General features: G+C 39.1%; 1 protein-coding gene across 1 annotated transcript in view; it reads left to right on the forward strand.

The window, feature by feature from the left end:
- The window catches only part of LOC140242531 (sestrin-1-like), a 76,431-nt gene that overhangs the window by 36,980 nt on the left and 24,253 nt on the right, over positions 1–15,198 (forward strand). Inside the window, exons 3-4 of the mRNA XM_072322270.1 lie at positions 3,225–3,257; positions 9,070–9,240. Coding sequence (XP_072178371.1) covers positions 3,225–3,257; positions 9,070–9,240 — 204 coding nt within the window. The remainder of the gene's footprint in view (positions 1–3,224; positions 3,258–9,069; positions 9,241–15,198) is intronic.

Here is a 15,198-nt window from a genome sequence, read left to right on the forward strand (position 1 = left end):
GGATAGTGTGAACGGACCATATCTTTGCCGGTGTCCCTGTCCAATACTGCTGCAGCTTCGGGTACAAATTGGTATCATATTCATATCCAGATCCGTTTATCCCAGCTCACTTCCAACAATGGCACGGAGATGGGCTCTCTAGCCGGAATACCCCAATGCAGTACGTTTCATGTGTCGCAACGGCAGTAATGCATTATGGTATGTGAAGTGTGACAACTCATGAATAGGGCGCTCTAGGGTATCGTTGAAATGGAGACTGCAGAGGCTATGCATTTGTGAGCTCTACTCTGCTATAGTTTGTGCTTGTTGGTAAAAAGGGAAAGATTATAATAGTGTTCATTGTTTATACTCAGAAAATAAATGCAATTACGCAGAATATGCCTCAATTTTTTTCAAAGAAACATTATACAGGAACAGGTAATGCTGAAATCCCTGCCCAAATCGTGAACATTTCTGTGTGATTGTAATGACACAGGTGGGGTTATGACGTTTCTGTGTTTCTACATAGCAGGAAGCACCAAGGAAAGATTGCTCTCTTATGGCGGACTTGGCCGGTTCAATTTATCACTTTTTATTGCAGTGAATATTTTGCTTAATTTACTGGTACTCTGCCAAACATTGCAAGAATGGTTCCCCTCCTGTGCTGTGTTTGTTTCTGTGATACATCATCTAAGTGTATTTTAATGTTTGCACCAGTCTGTACAACGGAACAAACAAATAGCCCGACAAATACTTTTCCTGGAAATGCTGCCACATAATTTCCCTTCTCAACTGATGGAAATTTTCAAGTGATTTAACAGCAATTCATGGAAGGTATGAAATCACACTGATGAAGCAGTCATGTGCTTTAATACTCAGTGAACTAACTACAAAGGCATACAAATCAATGCTTGGAAAGTCAATTCCTTTGATTTGTGCTCCTGCAGTGATGTTTGCCTTATTTTAAATTAATGTGGGTTTTTTTTTTCAGTATTTTGCCAGCTCCATTTTGCTGTCAAAGTCTTGTAGAATTTCCCATTGTATTCCAGTCACACACACACACACACACACATCATACACACAAAAATGGGTACTTTATGAAGAAAAAGGCAGGTTATTATGACAATGGACCTTATTATTCTTAGCTCGTGTTTATAATGTCTCACTGATACAACTGACAACTTCTTCTTTTTTCTCACTCTGCATTATATAAATATCCAAACTGTTAATTAATGCATCTAGGTACTTTTAGGGGTTAATGACTTGCACTATAACTGGTTTTATTTAGGAGTACTGTTTCTGTAAAATATTGTCTTATGTAATGACGAAGACTCCATAACTTTAGCAAAAACCAGCAGAAAGAATTGGATCATTGCAACCCCATGGCATATCAATACAAAAGTATGCCATGGGACCCAGACACATCATGTATCTAAGATCTATAATGTCTGTTTTATTTTAAGTGCTGTCTGGGGCAAATTATTTGTATAGGGCCCATTTTTCTCTCTCTTCTTTCTTTCTATAAAACAACAACAACATCATGTATAGATCGTAGGGGGATGAAATAAGAAGTTTATTTTTAACTCAATCATTCATAGAACAAATATATGAAATTTTAGTAAAATCTCTTTATCAAACCCAAAAGAAATCTTCAAGGTGATAGAGATCAATATCCTCAAAAGAGTTCAGTTAAAATTTGTCAGGTCCAGCCGAAAGTTTAGTTAAATATGCAGATTTGTGGTTGGCTGTTTACCAATAAAGAAAAAAAAAATATATGAGAGGGCTCGGGAATGAGACTAGATGCTCATGGGCAAGGGCAACCTGTAATGCGCAGGATGTATCCAGCTCGAATGTCAAACTTGTTTGTCTGTCGCCCGATGCCGCTTGACGGCTTTACCGCAGAGGAGTGGTGGAGCAGCGGTAGGTAGGGTCCGAGGGCCTCGCTGCCAGCCCAGCTGAGGAAACTTGTGTTAAATGTCATGGTGTGGCCGATGATCATTTCAAATTACATCTCACCTTCCTCCTTTCCCCGAAGCCAGAGATATACATGCAACTTTCCATGCCTCTCTTCTCTCTCCATTTCTTCCCCCGCCCTATTTTCTTTTCTTTTTTTTTAATTTAACAGTATCCCCCTTTTTATTCATGCGGGTCGAGTATAAAATGTTGAGATATTGCATATCTTGTGAATTTCTGAATAGCATTACCACTTCACTGTTTGGTGTGTGTGTTTGTAGAAATTTGTCGTACATCGTTGCAATTGAATTGGAGTGGTTTGACTTTTGAAAATGAGCAATTTCTGTCATGAGAGGAGAAAGTTGCATTTCCATGGTTACTTGCGCAGAATTGTTCCACAATAAAACAGAAGAAACTGGAGGATGTGTTAGATTGACCATGATGGAAATAGTAAGGGAGACAGCTCCACCCTTGATAGGTCACAACAAATTGTGATATGATACTCCGAATATTTCGCGAGGTTTTTATTTTCACGAACTTTGCGAGTTGGGTGCTATTCGCAAATGTAAAACCACGCGAAAATATTAACTCTGATTCCAACATAAATGTGACGTGCGTGCATACATTTCTCTTTTCAGGACTGTACTTTTCAATCACAAATTTAACCAGTCGCGAAATGGTTGGCAAGTACCGATATGCAAAAAATTAGGCTCGCAGAATACTGTGTACGGCGAATATTTCGCGAGGTTTTTTATTTTCGCGAATTTCGCGAATCAGCTGCTATTTCGCGAAATTTAAAAAACGCGAAAATATTGACTCTGATCCTGATATGAATGTGATGTTCACGTACACATTTCTCCGTTCAGTACACGACTCCAAGATCGCAAATTTAATCGCTCGCGAAATCGTTGGGAAGTCTTGATTTGCGAAAATTTAGACTCGCGAAATATATGGCGTACACAGTATCTGCCTGTATCAGTGTATCAAAACAAACTTTGATAAAATTGTCTTGAAGTGATGAGCGCATTGGGAAGGAGGGATAATGTCGGTTTTTTTGTAACCCTTTTTTTTTTATTGGGTCACACTTTTTCTGCGTAAAGATCATATGCATCAACTTTACTTCAAAACAATAGAAAGAAACAAAGGCAATATCATATGCTCATTTTTGAAGTATGATGTGTTGTCTTTGCAAATTTGATGATGTTTGTCATTGATCTTTGCATGTATGTCGTATATCATAAATTAACAATACCTTTTCTCTTTTATTTTATGCTTCTTTTTTTTTTTTGCAGATACAAGGAGTTGAAAATGGAAAAGATGAACAGGTATGTATACCTCCTGTGTTACATATGATTTCAAATACAGTGCATGACATTTACACCACAATAAGTAATACATTCAGCCATGTTTTAAACATAGCCAATGACTGTCTGAAAGCTAGGTTTAGTGACTAGAAGAAAAAGAAATAGACAAAGAAAGCAATACTGGTACTTTTTAAGTGAACACTTAAGATGAACTGCTGTAATTACATCAATTATTCACCTCATCCAGATTTATCACATGTGCCAATGTAGATCACTATTAAATTTAATACTTTTGTGGTGGCCCATTCAATGCCCACAAGGATGAAATTGTGAAATTTGGTGGCCCAGGGAAAATAAAAAGAAGAATGTATCTGCCCAAAATAAAAGGAATCATAACGCCACCAAAAGAGAACCTTTCTGGAAATTTGGTGGCCCAACATCAATTTTTAGTCGCACTGGGCCACCATCACATGATGTTGTTTTCTGTTTCCTAACACTGCAGATCTTTATCTTTTCATCAAATTTCTCTCCATTTTTCTGTTTTGAATGCTCAAAATGTCTTGTCTCATCCGGTGAAGATTTATCAGTTACATCATCTGGCAGTTGTTTTATATTACCTGAGACTACAATGCTGTTCTTTGTCTGTCTGTCACTTATCAGCCATCATTTTTTTTTTTTTTGGTGCTAAAATTATACCCTATCTGTCGTGGATCCCCTCTATTCTGCATACTCCCTGTTCCCCTCTCCCTCCCTTCCCCACCCCCCCCCCATGAGCTGTTGTTCGTAAATACCCTATCAAAATGGTCAGCAAAAGTGCAAACAAGTGCTAATTCAAATGACCAAGAATAGCTAAAGTTGCTCTTGTGAACCCGCCATCGATCTCCATCTTAAAGGGACAGTAGGATTTTGCTCCCAATACAGACGTTAGTTGCACCTGATAATTCTTTTTCTCGTGTTTGCTGATTGATGATTATTTGTAAATATTGTGATTTTATGTGATTTCGAAATAAAACATATAAATAAAAAAAAAAAAAAAAAAAAAAATTCTATTTCACTAGACTCCTACAATGGATGAAGCTTGCAAAGTGATTGTATTTTCCCCAGCAACCAGAGCATAATTTTGACGAAAGTGATCGAGGACTCATCATGGAACTTCAAAATCTCTGGTTCTTTTTTATGCCTCCGCCACGAAGTGGTGCCGGAGGCATTATGTTTTCGGGTTGTCCGTCCGTCCGTCCGTCCGTCCGTCCTTCCGTCCGTCCGTCCTTCCGTCCGTCCGTAATGAATTTTGTGGACAAGGTAACTATCAAAACCTGTTGAGGTATCCTAATGAAACTTGGCATGTATGTGTATTAGGGGGTGAAGTTGTGCCTATCAACTTTCGGGTGCACATGCTCAAGGTCAAAGGTCAAAAGGTCAAGGTCAAATACATAAAATTTCACTATTTCCACCATATCTATTGAATGCCTGAAGATATTTTCTTGAAACTTAGGGTATACATGTATTACCCAATTAAGATTCTCTGGTGAAAGTTTGGGTCATGAGGTCAAAGGTCAAAGGTCAAAAGGTCAGGGTCAAATACATGAAATTTCACTATTTTCGCCATATCTATTGAATGCCTGAAGATATTTTCTTGAAACTTAGTGTATACATGTATTACCCAATTAAGATTCTCTGGTGAAAGTTTGGGTCATGAGGTCAAAGGTCAAAGGTCAAAAGGTCAAGTAAAAGTATCAAAACTTCTTTTTTTTCTCCGTGCCTTGGAAAATTGTTCAAGGTATCTTCATGGAACATAGTATATACATGTACTGACTGGAAGTGATTATCTAGAGAATGTAGGGTTCATGGGGTCAAAGGTCAGGGGTCAAAGGTCAAGTGCAACACTTCAAAATTTTACTATTTCCCTCATATTTATGCAATGCCAGCAGGGTTATTATTTTTTTACACTTGGTGTATGCATGTGTAACCTAATAGAAATTCTCTGGAAAGTTTTTTTTTCTTCTTTTTTTGCCTCAAAGGTCAAAAGGTCAAAGATCAAGTGAAAGTGCTGAACTAACTTTTTCCTCCATATCTCGAAGTGGCTCAAGTTATCTTGAAACTTAGTACATATTATGCATGTTCTACCTGAAAGTGATTTATCTTATGAATTTTAGGGTCAAGGGCCAGATGAAAATGGTAACAATTTACTATTCAATTCAGAAATTGCACTTTTTCTCCACACCTGTACCTTGAAAATTACTCAATGCCTAAATGTATGAATGGGTCAAAGTCAAGTTAAAGTCCTTCAATCTCTAGATACATGCTCTCCTATTCATCCAATTAAACCTAGGTCAAGGAAGGTGAACATTCAACACATTTGTGACAAACTTGTCATTTCAATATTTTGCCAATTTTGTGAAAATGTAATCACACATTGTCCACATGTACTATCTAGACCTATTGGGAAAATCATGCATTATGGCGGAGGCATACCAGTCGCCAAAGCGACATTTCTAGTTTTTTTTTTCTTTTTTGTTACCCTGTAACATCATGGTCTATTTTGTTACCAAATAAGCTCACTAGACCAGTGCTTTTTCTACCTTTAAGTGCTTTCCTTATGACGTGTTGAAAGGATCTATTTCTGTTACATATTTTACTGTTTTTATTGACAAAAGAGTATATTAGGCAGAGAGCATGTACAAAGTGGAGCTGTATCCAGGTCAGCCTCAGATGTGTCATCACCAATTTGGCCCAAACCACAGTGACACGGGAGAGTCAGGCAGTCACTATTTTGCTCTGTTTCGACCCGCAAAGGAAATTGTCATTGTGATAAAGAAGCGGTGGATCTCGCATCCTGACTCGCGGCGATGTGCTTGTTTTGTTTTGTTTTTGTTTTTCTCCCTCATCGCTGTGAACATTTTATTGCGCGTGTTCACTTCTTCTCCCTGCCTCTGTCTTTTCGTTAAATTGGAAAGTTTGTTTGCCCCCATGGTTTACATAGATAGAAGTGTCTTTACGCACGGTGGTTTTATGAAGTATTGCGGTTTCATTGGCTGCTTTTTACTTTTTCCCCCTGACAAGCAAGGTTGCCTGTGTCTTCATAAATGAACAAGTTTCCTTGTTGAAACCCATTTCACCATTGATGGCGAGCATGCAACGAGAGAGAAGCAGTTCATCGGTGATATGCCATTGTAACATTAATCTGTGCATACCATACGGCATTGATGCCTCGTAATGCCGCAAGTGTGGATTAGAGATCAAATCTGGAGCTGAACAGATGTTGCCTGCAACATTACTTCAACCCTGTTGTCGGCTTGCCGGAGTTTGCGGCCGATTCTCTGTTGCCTCCTGTGGACACTGACTACATGGTCTGCAATCACCGTTCCTTGGAAACACCTCGACTATAGTTTGCTGAAAGTTTGAACTCATCTGAGAAGCCCAAACTTATGGTTTTATAGTGACTGATTGACGATAAGCGTTGTGGTCAAGTCAAGGTTGGAATGATCGGTGTGTTTTCTGAAACTTTTCAGCAGGATTGTCCAGCAGTTGGACTGTCAGCGGAGGATTCGATTGTCCGTGCTATAATGTAGATCAAGCGATGATTGCTGCCAAATCTCTCTCAGCCCTGCAGAATTAAAGCTGCCTCAATTCAACTTTACAGTACTTCTCGGTCGAGTTCAGGCCCTGGCACAATATCAGAAAGAGCTGCTTGCCTGTGATAGCTGTGTGGCACTGACCATGGACATTCTCACAAACCCCTCCGAAAGAAGGAGAAAAAATGCTGAACAATTAGAAGCAATATTCATTTTATGGGCCACACTCATGTGATCTTGTACTGATGAATGTAACACTTTTATAACCTGTGTAATACACGCTGGAGACATCTGGTCTTGGTGGAAGATACACACCCTTTTGCTCTGACTGTCCACCACCTTCCTTCTTTTATTTTGTTTTTTTTTCTCTGAGACTCTGTCTGTTACAGACTGATGTTCATCAGTGATGATGGAAGATTATAATGCTGTGAACTGGGATATTTGCAACGAGTCATTCCGTGTGCAAAACTTGGTAGGAGTGGCTACTAAAGAATAGCAACAAGAAATGAGTAGTGATTGACAAGTCGCCATACATTGACGTAATTAGGTCGATGAAGGGCAACTTGTCAATCAGTTGCAATAAAAACCAACTCGACAAAAGAATTTCATCAATTTGAAATGAGCAGTGTGCAGTGATACAAAATAATCATATATGTTTAATGACACCGTGCAATGCCAGTATAAGGTGCTGGTTGCTTTGCTTTTCATGGCAAAATCAAATCAACTTCTCGTGCGTGTGCTATTATTTCTCTTTGTAAATTTCTGAATGGATTGGGTTTTTGACATGATGTTGGGCAATGAATCTGAATATAAGATCAAGTGAGCATGTTCTTAAAGCTTCCTTGCAATTTATTTGCATCCTTTAGGTGTCTTCTGAATTGTTACATTTATGTTAAAAGCCTCACCTATATGATGGTGATCATACAAGATTCTGAAATGTCACACTTTGGATGCTACACATTTCAATATCCCTTCAATTGCATGAACTTCATACTCTTTCAAATTCCTGTTTCCAGAAAATATTGCTGCAACTTGTCTTTTTTTATTGGCCTGTCTCCATGGATATTAATTGTCATTATAATCTTATATTGAATTTGTGAGTTTTTGGAAGATTCACAACAAGTCTTGTCCCTGCGTCTTCTGTATGTTGCACAACAGGTGGTTTTTAAAAAATTATATATGAGGAAAATTGTGTAACTGCTGCTTCTGGACTATGGACATTGATAATTTGTATGTTTTCATAACTAGGTATATCTACATAATTATCTTACAAGTGTTTATTAACAATTCCGTGAGACAATAGGAAAAAAGATAAAGTTATCTCAAGAGGCTGGTATGTGGTCCCTACTTGATCTGTTTCTAATTTCATTAAGTAAATACCATTCAATCTATCTGAAATCATATTTGCATTTTGATATTGATTTTTTTTCTTTTTTGTTGGGGGGGGGGGGGAGGGGAATAAGCAAATGTGTTTAGTAATCAAAAAGCAGTAGAATAGCAGTAATGGTCAATTCTTTTCTGTTAAAGATGTACATTTCCATGCCAGAATATCATGGCTCTCATGGAATGCCCTTTAGGCCCAAATTCACGCAGGACAAACCATGGACAAAGACCATAGTTTTGTATGAGGTGCCAAGTGTCTCATGGCCTATTTCGTTACGAAATCAGTCATTTCGCTAATGAAATGATCATTTCATTGACATAGTGTTAACATTTCGTCGACGAAATCAACAAAATGACTGATTTCGTAACGAAATAGGCCATGCGACACTTGGCGCCCCATAGAAAACTAAGGTTTTTGTCGGTGGTTTAAACCATGGTTTCAATTGTACCACCTTCATGATTTCGGGCCATCGAGTATAAGCCAGAGACAATTTGTATACATTGAGTAGAAGCAGACAGAATGAACGCTGCCCCTCCTGCAATATTGTACCTGCATTATCTACAAGAGTTTTCTCCCCTTCATCATTCGAGAGGGCAGAGATCGGAGATGTGACTACTGTAAAACCAGACATTTTCACGTCCATGAAAGTTTTGCAAATTTTGCAAGGAGCCAAGGTTCGGGAAAGTGAAATACATGCACAAATTTTTGTCCATACTATGCATTAAATGCCAGTGCTGGTTCGCGAAAGTTTCATGCTGCGGAAAATGCTGTCGGCTCCAATTCGCAAAGTTTCATATCGCAAATGTGTCTGGTTTCACCGTATGTTTGTCGGAGCTGTAATAACAGACAGTTCATGTTTTTGTGTTTGTGTCTGCAGGTGCGAGAGATCTTTACCGACGTCTTTGTACAGAGCCAGCGACTCGACCACCTGACGGCAGTCATGGGGTTGCATCCCCGCTACCTTGCCGCGTTCTGCCGGACGCAAGACTTCATGCTGCGGGGCAACGGGCCCCTCCCCTACGACTACAGACACTACATTGCCATACTTGTGAGTATACCTGGTCCTTTCTGCTTTGAACTGTTTGTAATTCACTCTATCTGTATGTCCCTCTGCGCCTCAGGGTGGGTCACTAGATTTACGGCGCGAAACAAGTGCTACATTTCTTCTTATTGTTATTATTATCTTACCTTCATGACAAAATACCTTGAATTCTGCCCATGCTGCCTCTTCAGTGTGCTTTCCTTGCTGTTGAGCTTGAACATCAGACCCATTTCTAGATATGCCCCTCTCAGCCCTGTCCAGTTTTCATCCACCTATTTTTGGAAACAGCAACAACATGCTGGCATTGGATCATGCATCCTTGTATAGAGACATTTCTAATAACATTAACCTGATGACTATTAAATCATTGGGGTAAAAGAAAACAGCCAGAAGTTTAATGTCAACATACCACTAATAATCACGAAAGATCTATCAGGGTAGATTCAATATCAAGCTCATTCTTTTCCGTCCAATACGTGGACCCCCTTCTCCCCACTGCAGTAGTGTCTTTGTAGCTCAGAAAATGGACAGATATGTATGTCTGTATTCCAGAGTGATGAATATTCGACCTGAACGGAGGAATTGGACAGAGAGATAGGACTTTCAGTGCTGTATAATCCCGAAATCCAAAATCCGAAATGACTATGTGAGTAACGAAATAGAGATCTACATTTTACTACAGTTGAGTAAAGCAGTTTGTGTTTGAAAAGTACTAGCAAACAAACAAACAAACAAACACACAAAACTTTTCAAATAGATTGGAGGGAAACAATATGGATGGATTATTTTGGAGACTGCATTGTTTGTTATCAAAGGTTGGAACAATTGAATCAATCATTATTTGCTCCCCACCGGGGTACATTTGTAAACCGTGACTAGCACGTGCCTGTTAGAACAGAATTGCCTGTCAGCGAATATGTGTACCGAAGCATCAGTTTATGCTCATTGGTAACGTTTGACTCCAGTGGAGACTTTTCAGCTGCATGTAAAGTTCCGCTCAATTTGTCACAGGGATTTTTGAATATATCCAAGATCGGTTACACACGAGAGAAAATTCGTAACTTGAATCATCATTGTAATGATGATTGCAATTCGTCTATTACAATTATCGGATCCTTACACACGCTCGCTCGAAAACTGTGATTAGAATTCGAATTCTCGAGCGAAGGCGTTACGTAATCCTTGGTGACTTGTCAATCAAGACAACGAGGTTCTGTAGCGCATATTATCTACGGAAGTGCTTGAAAGGTCACGTAAGCTCCGCCCCTCAAAAGATGTTTTGGAGGTCAAGCATTACGCACGCAAGTTTCGCACCGTAATATGAGTGAAACTTCACTGGAATTCACCTTTGGACTAGAATTTGAATTCGTGATTGTGATTAGCAATCGTGATTCTAATTTGCTTCCACACATGCTAAAAATTCGTCATTAGAATTATTTTTCACTGGAATCATCATTCAAATGACAAATTTTTGACCGTGTGTAACCGCTCCAGGTTTGGCCAACCTTCGCTTTATTTAGTACCCCCATGCTACCGGGCCTTATAATAGTGTATGGAGCTAAATCTGTGATACAGCATTCTGGAAAACGTCAAAAGGGCAGAGAGTCTTGCAGGTGTTTTGCGCATGAAAAAAAGCAGTAGAGTTTCTTCACCCACACTCCAACCCCACATCCCCCCCCCCCCCCTTGTGCCATCTCAAGCAGGAGTTATTTCGCATTGAAGACGTTGCCCTCAAGAATTTGTGCAGCGTGATCAATAGCCTCTCTTCAGCCTTGCATCTTTTACCGACCAGACCAGAGTTCTGCTGGGCATCGAGCTCGGGCATGAGATAGAGAGAGAGGCGATCGATACTGGAGGAGATTAAGACTGTTTTCACTCCTCCGTAATAACATTTAAAGTTCTCCGTCAGCTATTAGTGAATTACTAACCAAGGCTGGCTGTCACAACATTCAGAGCAACCTTTCAGCCTGTGGTGATAAACTTGGAGACATGTGCATGTATGTCTGTGTGTCCATGTATGTGTGTCTGTCTTTGTGTGTGTGTGGGCGCGCAAGTGCGACTGCTAGGAGGTCTGTTCAACTGTAGCCTTTTGTCAAGGCCCTCTCGCTGTATGGTGAAGAGAGCCCAGCTGAGTGGGGTTGCGCGAGGGCCTTTTGAGATCTGCTTTGCATCCTTTTGTTAGCCCTTTGAATTACCGACTTTTGCTCCCCAATTTTGGGAGCATAAGTCGACCGACCAATCAGCGTGTCTGTCTGCTCGAACCCGATTTGAATAGAGCGAATGCACGCCGCTGCCGCAGACCTCACAGAACTCTACACACAGAGTGTGTAGAGTTCCGTGGCAGACCTCCTGGGTGGTCAGTGATGCATGCGAGCAGGCATGACAACACCAAGGCTGAGGATGCGGGGAGCGCGCCATTCCATTGGTTGACCGGAAGCCATTAAAATGAGTATTCAGAAGGGTTCGCGTGTCATGAATAATAATATATGAAGCAGATCTCAAAAGGCCCTCGCGCTGGCGCACTCAGCTGGGCTCGCTTCGCTCGCCCATTACAGCGAGAGGGCCTTGACAAAAGGCTAGTTCAACTGTAAAGCCAAGAGCTAGATGACTGTATCTCACCAATCGTATTGAACTAAAAACAAGGAGATCTTCTGCTCAAATGATCTCGCAAGAGAAAGATAGGGGAGGGAGCAATGGAAAAAATGAAGCAAAACAATATAGAGGTCTTGACTGCAATATCAATAGGTGGAGTCAACAGTGACTTGATGTGGGGTGAGCCAGGAGGACTAAACATATCTCCCAAATCAAATTTGTGTTCTCACATTCATATCGATGAGAGGGTTTTTGCTGTGCTAATCAGATAAACCCCGGCTCTCACCATTATGTGACTCTTGTAACTACTACCTCTGTGGGATCATTGTGTTTATTAAAGATACCAGATTTGAGCTGATGGGCGATAGTGCGACCCATTTTTCATAGGAGATAATGCGATAGCGCGGCCCATTTGTATTGTCTTTCAGGACTGAGAGGTCATGTTTGCGTAGATAATGTCTTGAGCGATGGATGTCGTAGGTTGAAATGACAGTGCTATCACCTATCAATCATATGTTTACTTCACCGAGATGACTTGAGATTGTCATGAACTCTTGTTCGAGTTACGTACTGACAGGAAAGAACTCTCTATATTTCTTAGTAGATTTTTTGTGTGCTTCTCCTTCAGACGCACTGCCAAAATAAAATTAAAAAATAAAAATGTAAAAGGAATGGGGGTGGGGCAGGATGAAGAGGTAATTCAGTGCCTTGAAAGGAGAATAGCCTGTACAGGACAGAAAGTTGTGTTAAAGGGGATGGCTAGTAACTGATCAGTGGGAATCAGTGGGAATGCTGGGGGATGATTGTTCTAATCCTTGTGGGTTTCATTTAAGAGTACATTATATATCTATTGTTGTGTGAAAATTATTTGCTTCAGAATGATCTCATATTCAAGTAATGCGCAGTTTAATGTTTCCAGGTTAGCATGCCTGTACAGTGACAGGACGATTGCATCCATTAAACTGCACATTACTTGAATATGAGACCATTCTGAAGCAAATAATTTTCACACAACAATAGATATATATAATGTACTCTTAAATGAAACCCACAAGGATTGGAACATTCATCCCCCAGCATTCCCACTGATTCCCACTGATCAGTTACTAGCCATCCCCTTTAAATGATATTTGTGGAATGAAAGGGATTTATCATTGAGAGATTTATTGAAGTTAAATAAGTGTAAAGAAATCTGACAGAGTAAACGTTAGTTAAAATGGAGTTTTGATGATCCCACAAAGAAACCATTTTGTCACATGATAGTGACTGCTTTCTATAGTGTTTGTCAAGTTTGTAGGAATACATTGAAATGTTTTCTTCATTTTATTTTGCGAGTTCAAAAAGTCACATTTTTGGACAAATTCTCTCATAATGATGAAGCAGTTAAAACCGCAGTATTTGCAGAAATCAGCATGAGGAGTAGTAATTACTGTATACACCAAATATTTTAGTGGGATTTTGATTATTGCGAATTTTGCAAGTTGGGGGCCATTCGTGAATTTAAAAACATGCAAAATTACGAACTCCGATCCTGACATGATGTGACTACATTTCTCCACTCGGTACTGTACTCCACAGTATTGAGATTACATGTAACTTCTCGTGAAATTGTTGGGAAGTCCTGATTCACACAAAATTAGACTCGCTATTATGGCGTAGATACATTATTGGTCTTTTGTGACGCAGTAGGTGTTTAGAGTGCCATTTGATGGGCATTGTCACTGCGGGTAGACCTATTTTGATACATGACCTATTTTGATACGTCAACCTTGGATGTAATTGTGTCTAAAATGTCCAGTGGACAATGGCTCGTGAACGTCACCCGTCCACTGTGTAGCGGAATTTGAACATGCTATTTATTTTGTAGCCTCAGCTGTCATTATACTGTTCTCATTTGGAATAATAGTTAGCTAGTGGAGGAAGTGTGCTGTTGTGCACGTAGGCACTCTGCCCATTGAAAAGGGAAATGTTAGAATCAAACAATGTACATATGTAGTGTATTATGCCTTCTCTTTTGATCACTGTAGAAAAGTTTGGTTGTGGTTTCTGCGACCTACCAATGATTCATAAAAGGAGAGATGAACTTCGACGATATTGTAGAAATGGAATATAGCAAAGCAAGTGCAAAAGAATGATTGCTGTTGAGCATTAGGACTAGAATCATCCTTCCATCTTAACATGCTCTCAAACTAATATAATATGGCATTTGATTTTATTCACAGATTATTACTGAATATATGCAGTCTTTATTAAAGAAGAATGACAATCGCTGATTGATGGGCAATTTGCAAGTTTAAGAATGAGTATCATGTGCAAATATGATGTGAATCCATGACAGACAGTACATTTTACTTACAAAGACTACAGTAACATTAAATGACAAACTAAATTATGAAATCTATCAATTATTAAACAGACATACACTGTACAGATGGATGATGTATCATGGAAAGATATTAATTAGTTAATACTGATTAAAAAATAGATACAAATAGATGTAATAAACATAAAACCTTATAAAAACTAATATATAAATGAACAAAGATAGTTATCTGATATTATAATACATTGTATAAGCATAAATGACCCACAATGTAAAGAGATAGAGGTATGTGCAGCAGCTCTTTCAAACACGTAGTGTGTGTAATTTTAAAAGTAACCTCTCTTCTTAGATGAGGGAAGATGAATCTGAGGGTAGAAGCTTGTTTTTTTTTTTGCATGAACTGATGAAAGAGAGCAAATTTGAGCAAATTACAGCAAATACAACTCATGACTCTGGTGACAATGCTTGCATGAGACACCTCAAATGTACAAGTTTTGTGCTTGATATTCCATTGATTCACGTTCTATATACGAAAACATTACCCAATTCATAACATGCTTCATGCACACTATTCAAAGAACAGTATGACCCATAGGCATATTAGCACTGCAGATATTCACCTATATTTATGAAAACAATCTTGTCTGCAAGTGATACTTATTTTTAGATTTGCAAATTGCCCATCAATCTGTCATTGTGGTATATCATCTTGCAGCAAAACAAACTTGGTTTAGCACTCAGACAGTTTGGTGGGTGACACTGACATGTAGAATATTTACGTATATTTTCATAGATAAGATTACCATTGCTTTGTTTCATGATTGATGGATGAATGGGATCAAATTCCAGATCATTTATAGTAATTATGTTAACAAGTTAAGCAGAGGTGAGCTGTTACAGATGGGGAAAAAATCTACATTAGGCCTTACCTGTATGCAGAGGGGAATTGACTGCTTCTTTACATTTCCTGTGTATAAGTTCATTATCTAAGAGGTAGACAATGGTGCCAAGATTTATGTACATTGTATGTCAAAATAAGACCATTTTGT

The sequence above is a fragment of the Diadema setosum genome, chromosome 19, assembly GCF_964275005.1.
Source record: "Diadema setosum chromosome 19, eeDiaSeto1, whole genome shotgun sequence".
NCBI lineage: Eukaryota > Metazoa > Echinodermata > Echinoidea > Diadematoida > Diadematidae > Diadema > Diadema setosum.